The 15,920-nt window shown below is 38.6% G+C and overlaps 1 protein-coding gene across 1 annotated transcript; it reads left to right on the forward strand.

Moving 5' to 3' along the window:
• Nucleotides 1-3,528: 3,528 nt before the first annotated feature.
• Nucleotides 3,529-11,676, forward strand: LOC101293990. Its single transcript, XM_004303628.1, has 10 exons — nt 3,529-3,707; nt 4,344-4,399; nt 4,818-5,151; nt 7,306-7,456; nt 7,929-8,500; nt 8,895-9,216; nt 9,450-9,711; nt 9,921-10,013; nt 10,567-11,013; nt 11,206-11,676. The coding sequence occupies exons 1-10, from the start codon at nt 3,533-3,535 to the stop codon at nt 11,539-11,541; spliced, it is 2,748 nt and encodes a 915-aa protein (XP_004303676.1). The 5' UTR covers nt 3,529-3,532; the 3' UTR covers nt 11,542-11,676.
• The last annotated feature ends 4,244 nt before the right edge of the window (nt 11,677-15,920 follow it).

Below are 15,920 nucleotides of genomic sequence, written 5' to 3' on the forward strand. Positions count from 1 at the left end.
CTCTCTCTCTCTCTCTCTCTCTCTCTCTCTCTCTCTCTCATTTAAAGCCCATCAGCCAGCCATGGCTTCCCACTTTTCTCTCTCCATTGCTTCTCTCTCCGTCGTTTCTCTCATCACCCTCCTCTTCCTCGCCGCAACCGTCTCATCGGACGCCACCTCCTCCATCACCATCGGCGTCACCTATTCTGCCTCCACCGTCGCCACCTACCCTACCCCACCGCTATCGGAGTGCGTGGCCTCGACTGCCACTTCCCTCGGCCTTACCGCCCTCCGCCTTGACGTCTATGACCCCAACCTCATCTGCGCCTTCCTCTACTCAAACACCACCCTCCTCCTCACCATCCCCAATGCGTTGGTCCCACCTCCCGCCACCAACCGCACCAACTCCCTCCGGTGGCTTTACGCGCACATCGTCCCTTTCTTCCCTCGCACTAAGATCGCCGCCATCTCTGTCCCTTTCTGCTCTGTTGCCGACCCTTACGTGTTCTACAATTTCAAGGTGTCCTACATCACTGCTTCACAGCTCGGAGTCCCTGAGAGGGTTTATGTTTTAAACCCTTATGTCTTTTTTTGGGTTTTAGTTTGTTCTCGGTGATTGTTCATAGCTAGTCTTGGTTTTGAATCTTGGTTAAGGTTTTGTGGATCTTTTATGGGTTTTGTGCTTTCTGTGAAATCCAGATGAGGCGCAATTCATGGCAGGATAGTGTTCTTGGTACGAATTGCCACACGCTCCGGTAACGGAGGGGTGAGGTAGGTGGCGGCGGTGGAGGCGGAATAGGTGACGCCGATGGTGGTGGAGGAGGCGGCATCCAGCGAGGCGGTTGCAGCGAGGAAGAAGAGGGTGATGAGAAAAAAATGGGAAGCCATGGATGGCTAGAGAGAGAAAGAGAGAGAGAGGTGGGGTGTTAAATAAAATTTCTCATTTTATCTAGTTGAAAAATATGTCCAGTCAGCAACTTAACTACTGATTTGGACGGTCACTTAACAGATGGACCTAATTATGTGACATTGGATAATTTAAGGAGTGATCGATTGAAATTGAAAGTTAACGGAGTAAACTGTCGGGCGCATGAAAGTTAATGGAGTGACCAGCAATTTCTCATTCTTTGAATTTTTGCGCCACTTGTTTCCAAAGACCGGTTTCTTTTTGACTCGTACCTTTGTCAGAGTTCTCGGACACTTTGATGAACGAAATGCAAAGAGCTTCATCTTCCTTTGTTGTCCAATTAGCTCCTTTGATAGACATTTTTGGCTAACAAGAAAAGAAAATAGAAGAAGTATGTGAGGTGAATTGCTAAAGAAAGATAGAAGATGTGAGTTATGGAGGATTGTGGGTTCTATTTACAGGAAAAATTGACAGAATCAAAATTTTGCTATTTGATTTAAAAAAAAAAAAACTAGCCGTTTTTTCGATTTAATAAGGAACGAGTTGATTTTTTTTATTTAATTAACAACTAGCCGTTGTTATTAAACAACCACCATAAGCATTCAAATCATTGTGGGGAAAATTTTTCCTTTAGGGAAAATGTGAAGCATGTCCATAACCAATTAAATGCCACAATTTGTCAAAGTTTGACTCAAATTCAGCCACCCACTTGCATCAAACTGGTTTTTTTATTCTGATGAGGGACCACTCTTTGGTCTGAACTGGGCTAGCCAAAGGGCTAAGTTTGGCCTTTTTCATGGCCCTTTGGCTCTTTTTTGGCCCTTTGGCCCTCTTGTTATTCATTGTTGGAGACCATATTAGGGTTAAAATATAGGAATTGGCCATTTAGACTCTCTAGTTGGAGAAGGCCTTTGGAGTGTGAAAACTCCTAACACTAGGGAGCTTACCCACGAGGTTAAGGGTAATGCTATGGTGTGTTAATGTTCTCATGATTGAACTTTTTATTATAACTTGAATGACTATTTTTACCAATCTAAGGACTCATGTGGTAACAAAAAATATTTATCACTTTAAAGACTCATGTTACCATAACCATACCAAGATATCATCCATGGCTGAAGAAGAGGACTTGGCTTGGATTCAAGGGTGAGTCCTTCTCAAAATGATGTGGAGCAGTTCCTAGAGAAATTGGATCGGCGCAAGCATCCACCAATGCAATGTCAAAAAAAAAAACATTAAATTGAACTTCTTTTACAAGGTTCTTGTCTTTCCTTTTTCATGTTGAAACGAGAATCAATAAGGGGAGATGCCAACCGTTGCGTTTAAGGACTTATTTTACAACTTTACGATAATTGCGTGCATGTCATATATTAACATAGTTTCACCCTTCAACTATCCATAACTCTTGGATCCCAGGGTCGCAAAATCTACTCTTCTTGGTTAGTCCCTTTGGATTTCATGCTTCTAATTTGGTGTGATTGTGTCTAATAAGTGTGCTTATTTGCATTGATAAGGTAGGTGTATTGTGGATCTAGGTTATAGTTTCGTCTAGTTTCTTAGAGACATAAGAGGTAGCTCATTTTACTGTCTTATCGGTCGTGTTTAGGTGTCTTATCTTTGTACAATCTACTGAAGTTTGATAGATTTGACATTCTGGATAAAAAAAAAAAACAAAGAACAAAAAATTGATAAAACACAATATTGTAACTATTTATTATTGTATGGATAGACAACTTTGATGAAGCTTTAAGTGGATAGTAAGGAGGCGATTAAATCTTCTAATTCAGCGGTGATAATAGAGGCATGCTATGACTGTTGATGGTGGTATACAACACCTCTGCATGAGTATGGCGTGAATATCTTGTTCTCATTGGGATGTGTAAATGACTTGGGCAATTGTGAATTCAAGCATGATCATGGATGCCTTGTTCACCTCGTATTAAAATGGAATTGTCGTGATGGTTTTCTGTGCGGTTGATTAGGTTTATAAGTAAGTTGACCTTAACTAATTCGTGTTTGTAAACGATTGGATATCGCTTGAACTAGCTACATAGGCACATCACAATACTCATTTTTCCTAAATATGAAAATGTGGATGGTGCTCGGTCTTGAATGAGATCCCGGTGTTTTGTGGATATGTGTTTTTTTTATGGCTTCCATCTCCGGCATGAGTTTTAATAGCACGTATTTATTATTTTCCGATAAGTGAATATGAAATCATTCGTGTAGTTATTAGTTTTGTCACGTTTTTAACGGTTACATCATTATGTATAATTACTACGCTCATTATGACTCGATCGTCATTTTCCACTAAAAGAAATTACAGAATATCAATTTTCCATTGCAATGACTACATTACCCTTTTTGTCAGTGAAAAATTTGTTGTGCGGTCCTGTAATATAGCCCAATGATGAGGGCAAATCTCCAATCATTATTATTATTGGGCTGCATCAAAAGTCTTTGAGTGGTAAAAACGTTTTCAAAACCTCTCTCTATTTCTTTTCTCTCATATTCTAAATGCACCCAAAACCCTAGCCCCTCCTCGCTTCCCTCTCTCCCTCCTCCCATCTAATTATATAGTACTGGGTTTTCCTTCTTCTTCTTTTTTCAGTTTTTAAATTTGGGGACAGAATTAAGGTTTCAGCGATGGTCTCCGGGTCGCGAATCGAAGGTGGGAATCAGATAATCTCCGCCGGAGTGAGAAAAACTATCCAAACCATCAAAGAAATAGTGGGCAATCACTCTGATATTGATATCTATTGGGCTCTTAAAGAGACCGATATGGATCCTAATGAAACTGCCCAGAAATTACTCAACCAAGGTCACCCCTTTTGCTCTTTTCTCACTTGGGTTTTGTTTGTTTTGGTCATCTTGTGCTGGGTTTTGTTCATACTCTAGGGTACCATTTTGCTTGTCGAGTTTGGAGCAGTGGTTGGTACTGAGTTTGAATTGGAATAGAATAGTAGGTTTTGTTTTTTTGTTTTTAGTTAATTGAGTTTGGGAGTTGGTTTGTGGAATGTGGAAGTTGGTGGTTGTGTTAAGGAGGGTATTCCGGTGTAGAGTTTTCGGGCTTGTGCAGTTGTTTTGGTTGAATTTAGTGTCCTGCAGTTCAAAATGTAACCATTTTGAGTTATGTTGTTCTGTGTCTTTCGATATACTTGATGTTATGACCGATGTTTGTCTAGTGTGATAAAGGGATTGGTGGAATTCATGATTCTATACAGCTTAACTGAAATTTTTAGTTGGTGTTCATGCTTGTGCACATTGGCTATCTCCTTTCACTAGACATTAGCTATATGTTTGTACATGTGTATATTTTCTGTACGAGACCGTATTGTTGCTTTAAATCTTAAGCCTGTTCATAAGCTTTATTGTGTAAAAACTTTAGCTTGTGTAAAGCTCATTTTCCTGATCAATTTATTCGTGCTTTTTTCTTACTATTATTGTTTTTACTCAGACCCGTTTCATGAGGTGAAGAGAAAAAGAGACAAAAAGAAGGAGGTGCCACCTAAGGTATATTTGGTTTGGCTCTACAATCTATATTTCAGATATCAAACAGTAGTTGTCTCGCATAATTCCTTTCGTTTATGGAGATACAAGTTTTTTTTTTCCAAATAAAGAGTGTCTGTTGCATTTTAGAACACCTACTTAATTCAAATCACCAGTCAATAGTGGCACAAACCTATATTCTACCTTTGTTTACTGAGATTTCTGTCCTATTGTGTCTCATGTCATTGAATTGGACAGTTTTCTCACCAAACTAAATCCACTGGGAACTGACACCACATGTTGTTACTAAAATGATCTGTTTTCTAGTAAACGATGAATAGGAACAAAACCCAAAATCCACTGGGAAGATTTCATGTGATGTAAGAAAAGAACATATCAAAATGCAGACATTTTAACTGATTTTGTGTATTGATGGCTTTAGAGTATCGGCCAAAAGGTTCTTACCGAACCAAGAAGACATGTTGAGAGTGCTGGTCAAGGACCAAGATCAAATACAACTTCTGAACGTGTTGTGGAGCCTAAAAGACATTTTGAGACTGCTGTCCAAGGACCTAGATCCAATACAAATTCTGATCGTAATGTTGAGCCTAGAAGACAGTTTGACAGTGCAGGTCATGGACCAAAATTTAATAAGTTTTCTGATCGGAATGTTGAGCCAAGAAGACATTTTGAGAATGCAGGTCAAGGACCAAGACAAAGCTCATTTTCTGATCGGAATGTTAGAAGAGGTGGTTATGTTCGGAGGGGTTTCCCTGGTAATTAATTTTCCCTGATTTCATTTCAGATTTCTTTTTATTTTCTTTTTCTTTGATATGCACATATCTATATACTGTCTCTCTTTTGTTTCAAACTTTCATGAACGTTTATTTATTTCTTGAGTTGCTAATGGAGTTTATATGGATATTTTGTTTTAGTGGATTGTTTGCATATTTTATATTAAGATACTTCTGTGTCTTATGAAAAAGTGGTTGATATAAGATGGATGCGTTCAGCATGGTACATGGTTTTTATACGAAAACATAGCTTGATCTGTATCTAGAATTCTAGATTAGGGAAGTCCAGGGTCTCTTCACCTATTTATATGCTTCTTACATTACCCTGGTTTAAGAATGGTAGAACCACAGACAAGGATAAAAGGTTTCCCATGAAGATTGAAGATGAAATATATAGGTTCATTTTGAAAGTGTCAAAGATACTGAGGAGCAGCTAAGATCACTGAGAGTAGTCGATTTGGATTTTTTTTTTGGTTGAGGGTAGATTTTTGAACGACATAGTTGGTGGTGATTAGAAGGATTAGAAAGTTTCAAGTAAATAATTCACCAATATGGGTTGGAAGTACTTGAATAAAAGAATCTATATCCATGTAGTGAAGTTACATAGTTATGGGCATAGTGGCGACATCATATTGCTGTAGGAGGTTATGGTTAGAAACTGAGAAGCCACAAAAATAATTTTCTGGCCAGGGATCTTATGAAATACCACTATGCCAGAGAAGCTTATGCTGAGATATCACGATGAAAACAAAGTAGAATATTAGAAAATTAAAAACAGTTGTGCTGTCTCATGTAACAGTAAGTGGTCACAGCTTGAAAATAGAGCATACATAAGATTTCCTATACTGCAGAATCTTCCATACCTTGAGAACACATCTGTAGAAGGTGACAGATGTGATTCCATGGTGGCAGGAGGCAGAGGTGACATTTTCTATTTTATAAATCTTGGATGTTCTTTTGGGGTTTGCTGAACAAGATTATTCTTCTTCACTTGCGAAACAGGAATAATTTGAAAATGGGTTATTACTGTAGGTGCTCTCTTGAAACCCCTCATTGACTATTTTTCTTGAGATGAAGTCTGGTTATAAATGGAATGATTGTCAGTTATGCTAGTTGGGTGGCAATCATTTGCAGTAGCCCAGAAACAATTAGGTGATGCGTTGATGATATAAGGATGCTAGGATGGCAGTATATTTCTCAATTTATTTAGATCTTTTGCGTGATCAGTCCACCTGCAACCAATTAGGTGGGAGAGAAGCAGTTAATTCTTCATCTCTGTTGGTGGTAAGGATATTTAGCCACCAAGCTGAATTGGGTAGCTCAGATGGTGGTAGTGTATGAAGTAAAGAATGGTATTGGGGAAGAGAACGGCACCTTTTCCATGTGCTGTGACTGGAATGAGGAGTGTACATTACTGATACTGATAGTCATCATATGCACTCCAACTTTGTGACCATTGCTGCATCCTGGAAAAAGGTTTCCAGCAGAGGTGTTTTGTCTATAGGAGAAAAGAAGAAGATACTTTGAAACGCATATTGGTTTGTGGGGGATGATGCAGATTGATCAGTAGTAGTGGAGAAAGGCAGTTAGATGGGGAAGATAAAGCTAATTTTGTTTTGACTTGGCTGTGTTAAATTTTGCTGATTCTACCAAGGCTCTTTCTGGTTAAAGGATTGATAAAAAGTACATGAAGAAAAAGTGTTTGATCTACTGTTTTTCTAAAGTCTCTCATGCTGAGAATGAGAAGAGTGTTTGCTAAAACTTGTGAAGTGAATAGTTGAAAATTACCAAATTGAAGGAGGGAATCAGAAAACAAAAGACAATTACATAGAAAAGAGAGGATCTGTAGCTTCTGATTTTTTTTTCTTCTTTTAAGTACCTTTAAAAGCATCTAAGCTTACAAAAGCTGGCTAGAAGTTTGCATGTATGTTTTTCGGCCTCCCTGAAGTGGAAAGCAAAAGCTTCCTGTAATTATATGTAGTGCTAGCTTTATTCCGCCATTTGTACTATGGTATTTCATTTAGAGTTCCTTTTGCACTTTGTGTTTCAAAAGAATGTTGGAAGTTGTTGTGGACTTTAGGTTATTTTACTTCATGTTCTTTGGATTACTTGCTGATTGTTGAATCTTATGTACAGGAATCAGCAGAGGTACAGGAATTAGCAGAGAGTTTCGTGTTGTGAGAGACAACAGAGCTAACCATAATATGGATGGAGAAACCAAGCCTGCTTCACCTCAATGTACTACATCGACCAACGAGCAAGTGATTTCAAATGTTTCTGAGAAGGGGTATGTTTCCGTATTGTTAGTCTAGTGTTTCCATAAGGAGCGTTTCTATATTTACTCTTCATTATATACCTATTACTTTGCCAGAACATGTTATAGGCGAGTGATGAACAATTATCTTCATTTAATGGATTAAAAGGTAGTGTGATCAATGACAGAGTTTGTTTGCCATATAGTAAGTCATACAAAACAAAAGGTGAAATATGTAGGAGAGGAGGTTTCAGTAGCAACATTCTAAGTACTGGTGTGTTTTGACCCATTGAAGTTGGCCTTTTAGAGTTTGGTACAAGCAGATGTGATGGCAGTAATTATTTTCTTCTTTTTTATTGGGGGAATAAACTGACCTATGAGTATGGATAGGCAAAGTAAGGAAACTAAGTGAGTCTGTATGCAGTAATATAATATGATATAATATGAACGAGCGAGCTGTTTGATCAATGTAGCATTTATGCGGTTTGTTTTACTCTACTTTCAGCCAAACAGGAATTTCAAGTAATCAAAAGTCATTTAATAGACAGCACGCCTCACAAGCATTGAACGGGCAAACTGATTCTCGAATTAGAACCAGTGATGCTAATTCAACTGGTACGATTAGAAAGGAGACATCAGCGGAGAAGCGAGTTGCTCTTCCAAATTCAGCTTCACGGGTACAAGCAGGGAGGCCAAACAACTCGCAACCACATTCTGCATCAAACACCTCTGTTATTGGAGTGTATTCCTCGTCCACAGATCCTGTTCATGTGCCGTCTCCTGATTCTAGACCGTCTGCTTCTGTTGGTGCAATTAAGCGTGAAGTTGGGGTGGTTGGCGTTCGGAAACAGTCTTCTGACAACTCCAAGTCAGCTGTACCAAGTAGTTCTTTCTCTAATTCACTTTTGGGGAAAGAAGGCACTGCGGAATCATTTAGATCTTTGACTGGTATCTCTAAACCTGATCAGCTCGACCAAACTTCTGAATCTGTGATGCCTAGCATACCAGTCAGCAGAACTTTCATCAGTAATCAGCACAATGTCAGGCCTCATCAACAACCTGTGGGTCATCAGAAAGGTATGCTACGCCACTTGCTTTTAGAATGATCTAAATGTGAATGGAGTTGCTCATTAAAATGATTATGTTCTCGCATGAGAAATTTAAGAACAAAGTTTGTTGGAACAAATCATAAACGTCTGTCTTACTCGACACAAGTGATTTAAAAAAAAATTAAAATTTGAGCTGAGAAACCAACTCCTACCTCTGGCAAAGCTGAAACAGTGTAATTTGATTATGTTGCTGAATTGTATTACCACCGAAGTTTTTTTTTAAAAAGGAATCCGTTTTATTTTATTTCTTTTGTTTTTGCTTATCCGGAATACAGTATTATGTTTGGATTGAGAAGTTTGTATTCCCTTCTGAAGATATTCATTTATTTAAAAGTCTGCTAGAGTATTAATTATGTTTCCAGATGCAGCTTCCCAGCCTAACAAGGAGTGGAAACCTAAATCAAGTCAGAAGCCAAGCTCTAATAATCCTGGAGTCATTGGAACACCAACAAAATCTGCTTCTCCTCCTGATGATTCAAAGGTCTCAGAGTCTGAAGCGGTTCAGTTGCAAGATAAGCTTGCCCGAGTAAATATATATGAGAACTGCAATGTTGTGATAGCGCAAAATATTAGAGTCCCTGAGAGTGACCGTTTTCGGCTAACCTTTGGAAGCTTGGGGACAGAGTTAGTTAATGGATTTCAAGCTGGACCTACAGAGGAGTCGAACAGGGAACCTCAAGCAAGGTATGTGATATTCTTTTTAGCTATAACATGTAATAGCTCAAATTTGGTGAGATGAGTTTGTAGATCTGATATTTGAAGACTCATTTTATATTGAACTCTTTGTACGTTCAGGTGTTTTGGTTGTTTTACTACAATTAAACAAGTTCATATGTAGTTTTAAGAAATTTGTTGTTATATATAAAAAGCTGCATTCCTGTGTGTAGCTAATTTGGTTTGGCTTATGTATCTCACAGTTTGTCAACATCAGCTCCCGAGTCACACAGTGATGAGGCCAGCACGAAGCCAATAGATTTATTAGATGACCAAGTTAGGAATTCAGGATCCGATTTTTCCGCACCATCTGCAGTGCCTGAGCATCTGCCTGAGAAAAGAGAGACATCGAGTCCTCAGAGTTTGGACAATTATGCAGATATTGGTTTGGTTCGAGACAATAGTCCATCCTTTACACCTTCAGATTCGCAGAACCAAGATCCACCAGAGATGCAAGGTTTTACGGTGAGTTCCAAGATCCTTGGCACCTCAATCCAATGTCCTTCATTTGCCAAGTTTGTGTATCTGTGTCTCTATATGATGAGTGTAACCTTTGCAATTTTGTTAGATAACGATGATGTTTGATGTCTTTTCTTGTCTTATTTTGTGCATATCACTATAAATTTATAAGGCCTACTGATTGTCTGTTCTGACTCTTCTCTGTTTGTAAGCAGGCATTTGATCCTCAGACTGGTTATGATATACCTTATTACAGACCCAGTATGGATGAAAGTGTACACGGACAGGGTCTACCTTCTCCTCAGGAGGTATGTTTGCGTTGTCACACTCTTGTGATCTGTATGTTCTAGAAATGCCTCTGAATATGTTAGCACTGATGCCTAATACCTTTGTGATTTGAGTGTTTGGGAAGGTCTTACACATTTCATTTACACATCTACATAATGAACGTTATTGCTTGAAACATTACTTCTTTTTGATACGTGCTTTTTGATTACATTTCAATCTATTCATATATTCTTGGGCACTTGTAATAAAAGTCTTGTTTTCTGGTATGTTTGAAACCGTTTATGAGGGAACGTCATGTTTCCCTTCCCCACAACCTGTAGTTTTGGGATGCAAACTAGTTTAGCTTTCATTCAGTTTTATATTTTTGGTTCAATATGCTGACTGCATTAAATAACATAGTGCTATGTGATTATGGTTTTCTAGGGCTTTGATAAATCTCTTCTTATTTTTTGGCAAAGTTTTCGTAAATATCTCTAGATACTCAATTTTTGGCTCACATGTTTTACCTCTACGTAAACCTGATAATCTAGTAAATACAATGTCACTGATGCCGCCTCTTTCCTCTAATTACAGGCATTGAGTTCACACAATTCCAACAGTATCCCTGCATCAACAGTTGCCATGGTACAACAGCAACCACCGCATGTGGCGCAGATGTACCCGCAAGTTCATGTTTCACATTATGCTAATATGATGCCATATCGTCAGTATATCTCACCAGTTTATGTTCCACCAATGGCTGTGCCTGGCTATTCCAATAATCCTGCCTATCCTCACATGTCTAATGGCAACAGCTACTTGCTGATGCCTGGAGGTGCTTCCCACCTAAATGCTAACAGCCTCAAGTATGGTGTTCAGCAATTTAAGCCCGTAGCTGGAAGTCCCACTGGGTTTGGAAATTTTACTAACCCAGCGGGTTATGCAATGAATGCCCCTGGTGTAGTTGGAGGTGCTACTGGACTCGAAGACTCATCAAGAATGAAATACAAAGATGGCAATCTTTATGTTCCAAATCCACAGGTAATGTTTACCATATGTTGTAGGGGACTTAATTTACTCTGAATAAAATACTGCTTGGTAAAAGTAAATGCATCGATTGAATAAAGGGTGAATCAGAGGTAGCATGATTGCTGGTAATGCTGTGGCATTACTTGAGGTGTTTAACATCTCTCAACTGTATTGATTACTGATGTCTGGTGATATATTTTACAGGCGGAGACATCAGAGATTTGGATTCAGAACCCTAGGGAGCATCCAGGAATGCAATCCGCTCCATATTACAACATGCCTGGGCAAACACCTCATGCTGCTTATATGCCGTCCCATGGTGGCCACGCTTCCTTCAATGCAGCTGCTGCACAATCTTCACACATGCAGTACCCAGGAATGTACCATCCTCCTCAGCCTGCTGCAATGGCCAGTCCGCACCATATGGGCCCTGCAATGCCTGGTAATGTTGGAGTGGGGGTGGCTGCAGCTGCTCCTGGGGCACAGGCATATCAGCAGCAGCCCCAGTTGAACCATATGAACTGGACAACAAACTTCTGATAACCAAAAGAGAATGTGAATCTAACTCCTGGCAAAATGAAGTAGGAGAGCTGTAGTATGGTTTTCCTCTGTCAATCAATAACCCAGACATTCTTATTTAATGAATCAATGCTTCATCTTGTGTTCCATTTCCAATTTTTTATCGTTTGGTGTTTACCATTGTTTATATGATTGCGAGAGGTGGTTGCTATCCGCCTGTGACCCGATGGTATCCATTTCTGAAACCGAGTTCTGTATATGTGACTAGATTTAGGATTCGAGATGGTTTGGCGGTGTTGAGTCTTGAAAGTAAGAGATTGGTTGTTAGGCACACAACTTTGCATGGTCTGCGTCTCTAGTCTCTACTAACAAATTTGAAAGTAGAACCCTGCTTTTGGTTTTGGAATGCGCTTTTCTTGTAAAGAAAAGAAAAAAAAGGGAAGGCTGCTTTTGTTTTTGTTTTTTGTTTAACCTAAATTACTTTCCTCTTGGGACAGTGAGAGGGACATGGAGAGTTCATGGTTACGGTCTTGGCTTTTATGACAAGAAAGAAGGGGAAGAGAACCCTTTATTCCAGCGTTCTATACCATTCCATGCTTTGTGTCATTGTCCTCTTTCAAGATCCAAGAAGTGTTCTTATTTCCTTGGGATTGCCAACAAATGTCTTCCATTTCCTTTGATGATTGTTCACACATTCACAATCCACAAGGATGAAGGATGAAACCCCACATAACATATCCATGTGTTTCAGTTTTTCTCACATTTATTCCCTTTGGCCGGGTGCCTGTTTAGGATCGGCAATTTAGACGCAGTGTATCATCTTGTTTACTTTCAATGTATTTGAATTCTTCTTTCACAGACTTGAATTCACATTTAGATTTCATATAAACGTATTTTCAACATCATGTAATTGTTGAAATGAACGATACAGCGTTCTCATACAATACATAGCTTTTTTCAAAACCGTAAGATTTCTACCTCGATCACTTAATTGTCTACAAAATCCAATGATACAATCATAATCATGATATATTCGAAGATTAATGTATCATCAAATTGTGATTAAAATCAGCCTCTTGGATTGAACAGATATGATTAGAATTGTGGGAAGGTATTTCTTTTCTAGGTTGGATTCTCTTCAATATATCAAACCCGACATGAGTTGTATATAGCCTTTTATAGGTTTGTGAGTTTCATGTCCCAGTTCACAAATATAAAATCGATGCTCTCATGAAATTGAGAAATGAAGCAAAGGGGTGCGCACGTGTAGGGGCCCCTGACAGATTGTTCCTCAGTCATTGCTGCTGGTGGTGCTCATCTTCTCCCTCACGCGTGCCCCCTCCAGCTCAACTTTTTCCTTTCTTTCTTTTTGGCCTAACCCGATATCTCAGTCGTCCGTACAGACCCTTACATGGTGGCCGTTTTCCGTTTGAATATTCGGAAATAGATAGACCGGCCTCTTTACATGTATTCCTTCTTGTTGATCTGCTCAGTAAAACCAGACTCGATCAACGGTTATTAGATACGATACTGGGTTCGATCTTGTTTAAGCTTTCCTGTTTGTATTAGGGATATATAACTAGATGAAGGCATAAAACGAGGTGATTTTAGGGAAGCTTCAGATTGGCAATTAAGGAATTATGAATAGAGGATCCTTTGGTAAGGAAAAGTCTAAGAGTACGTTGTGTATTAATTTGCATCATGATCATTTGAAGACGGTTTGTTTATGCAGCTGTGAGTTGTATTGTATATATGTAAATGGTGGAACCATGCACAGCTCTTTGGGTAGTCTTGGCTTTACGATAGCATAATTGAGATGGGGGCAGAGCAATCTATGGTTGCAATAGAAGCCAATATACTGGGGGTCTTTTTCTTTTTCTGATATATATGTATATCATGGCTCCTTTCAAAAAAGAAATGTATATCATGGCTAGGGCTAGGGTTTGAATGACCCATCTATATATGCACTGCTGAAAGTAGTTTGAGAAGAAATGATGGGAGCATGAACGAATGGAGTTTCCAAGCAATTAAGCAGAATGGTGGTGTACCAATATTGATCGAGGCATCACCAACCATCATTTTAGATTTATTCATGATAAAATGGAAGAAAGAAACAAACTGAAAGAGATTGATGTGATCCAATTTTCATATCCATTCTGCCACTATGGACGACGCACCAATTAAAAACACCACTTAAGACCAATCGGTGCATGTTGCATGTAATATTGTCCAAGATCGATCAACGATCCATCAAATCAAGAAATGTGCTTTGTGCACTATAATCCTTAATGGAAATATTGTCTTTCCAATATCTAGTTTTATGCGTGCAGGACAAATTAGTTTATGTGCTAGCTTACACCCAAAACCTTTTTATCCCATGTTTACTTTTGATATTTGTCATGATCATGATTCATGAGTATTATCGATAGCAATCTCACTAATATGGCATCAACAAATTGAAACCCCAATCCAAAAAGTTAGCTTGATAAGATTAGGATGGACTTTCTTGAATCTTTTTCTTAGAACATTAATAAGAACGAATCTGTCTCGTTGTTGTGAATGTGGAACAGTACCTTAGTTCTCGAGGCTAGCTAGAAGCTTCAGATTATAGTTAAGAAAATGGGTAACTACAACTCTATACTAATGGTCCGTTGATTTCCCTTTTTTTTTTAGTAGGAGAAAAAGACTAAATTACAAAGCGAAGCCTCTGATACAACCAGTTTGCAGAGAATTTTAATAAAGAGCAGCAGCAGCTTGCGTAGGAATGGTGTTCATCCAATGCTTGGTTTTGGAAGACAATGACCAACCGAAGCTAAAGCATCAGCAAGAAAGTTCACTTCCCTAAGAACACGAGAGAAGAAAATGGAAACGAAGCTTTGTGATATACACACATAGAGGTGAGAGGTCATGTTACGTGTCTAACAAGTCAATGGAAGGGGACGGTGGTGGTGGAAACTAGAGTCTACATCCACCAGCAAGAAAATTATTTCGAAACGTTCTTCAATTTCTATAAGGTGGGATGGTTTGTGATAGTGGGAATATTATGAGATAGGATTCTTTGCCTGCTTAGGGCATGTCAGTGTTTGCATTCGATGATCGATCAATTGGTATTTTGGGTCCCTGGCTATAGCTGAATTGGTCGACACATGACCAGAATGGAATCTTCTTATTTCATGTTTATATGAATGTGTTTCTAACATCGTGATCTCTGAAGGGAATCTCTCCAACTTTTTTCATAATATGCTAGCCTACTCTAAATCAGTGAATCATACCTTATACGTACTTATCTAGCTACCTAACTACTAGATATACATTTCCGGCAACTAACAGCCTTTGTGCGCTTTGGTGTAGCCCATCCATTTTCTCGCTATTTCCTCTTTCTTTTCTTCTTCTTTTTCGTATGTTTCAATCGCTCGTTTTCTTAAAATTTATAAATAATAAATAATGAAAATAAATATGTTAGGCGATATTGCTCCCTCAACTTTGATCTACATCAAGTCATATGGTTACCTTTCATCTATATTGCATCTTGTTAGTTTTTATTGTTTTTGGTATAGATGTGTTTTACGCATCTTGTTGCATTTTTATTTAGGGTTTTGTTTGATGCTCTGCATCACACTATGTATTTTTTTGATTTCACTTTATAAAATGCAAGTCGTCTTCCTTTACAAAAAAAAAAAAAACTTTGATCTACATTAAATTAAGGGAAAATACCATTTGCACAAAATAGAAAAAGTCAAACCCCATTTCAATGATAATCTTTTTTATTAGCCTATTTGAATACAAGGTACTTATTTTAAGCCCAAATACACAAATCTTTATTAAAATATAATAAAATGATATTTTAAAAGATTTTTTACCCTTAACCTTTATTTAAAGAGAAAAAAAGAAAAAGAAGAAGGGAAGACTTTCCCGGAAGCACACCGGACACCATCGCCGGTCACCGGATTCCGATCGCCGAACACCGGTCGCCTGATTCCCGTCACCGGACACTGGCCGCCGGATTCCGGTCACCGGTCGCCGGAAAATTGATGGTGATCGGAAAATCGCCGGAGACGCCGGAGTCTCACTGGATTTTTTTGAAAAAAATGTCACCAGAACCCACCGGATCTTGCCGGAAGCATACCGGCAAAAAATGAAGTTTACTACCCCTAGTAAACTTTTACTAGGGGTAGTAAACTTGCAAAACAGTAGCTCCAATGCCATAATTCACATTGAAAAAGAGAAAAATCAACTTAGATACGAAAAAATAAAGTTTACTACCCCTAGTAAACTTTTACTAGGGGCAGTAAACTTGCGAAACAGTAGCTCCAATGCCATAATTCACATTGAAAAAGAGAAAAATTAAGTTAGATGCGAAAAAATAAAGTTTACTACCCCTAGTAAACTTTTACTGGGGG

This window comes from Fragaria vesca, linkage group LG6 (genome assembly GCF_000184155.1).
Source record: "Fragaria vesca subsp. vesca linkage group LG6, FraVesHawaii_1.0, whole genome shotgun sequence".
In the NCBI taxonomy this organism is placed as follows: Eukaryota; Viridiplantae; Streptophyta; class Magnoliopsida; order Rosales; family Rosaceae; genus Fragaria; species Fragaria vesca.

What these genes read in the sequence shown, in the direction of transcription:
- LOC101293990 (XM_004303628.1), top strand. Translation starts at nt 3,533, where the DNA reads ATGGTCTCCGGGTCGCGAATCGAAGGTGGGAATCAGATAATCTCCGCC. An exon ending in AGAAGGAGGTGCCACCTAAG is followed by an intron (nt 4,400 to 4,817) that starts GTATATTTGGTT and finishes TGATGGCTTTAG; the next exon opens with AGTATCGGCCAAAAGGTTCT. An exon ending in TGTTCGGAGGGGTTTCCCTG is followed by an intron (nt 5,152 to 7,305) that starts GTAATTAATTTT and finishes TCTTATGTACAG; the next exon opens with GAATCAGCAGAGGTACAGGA.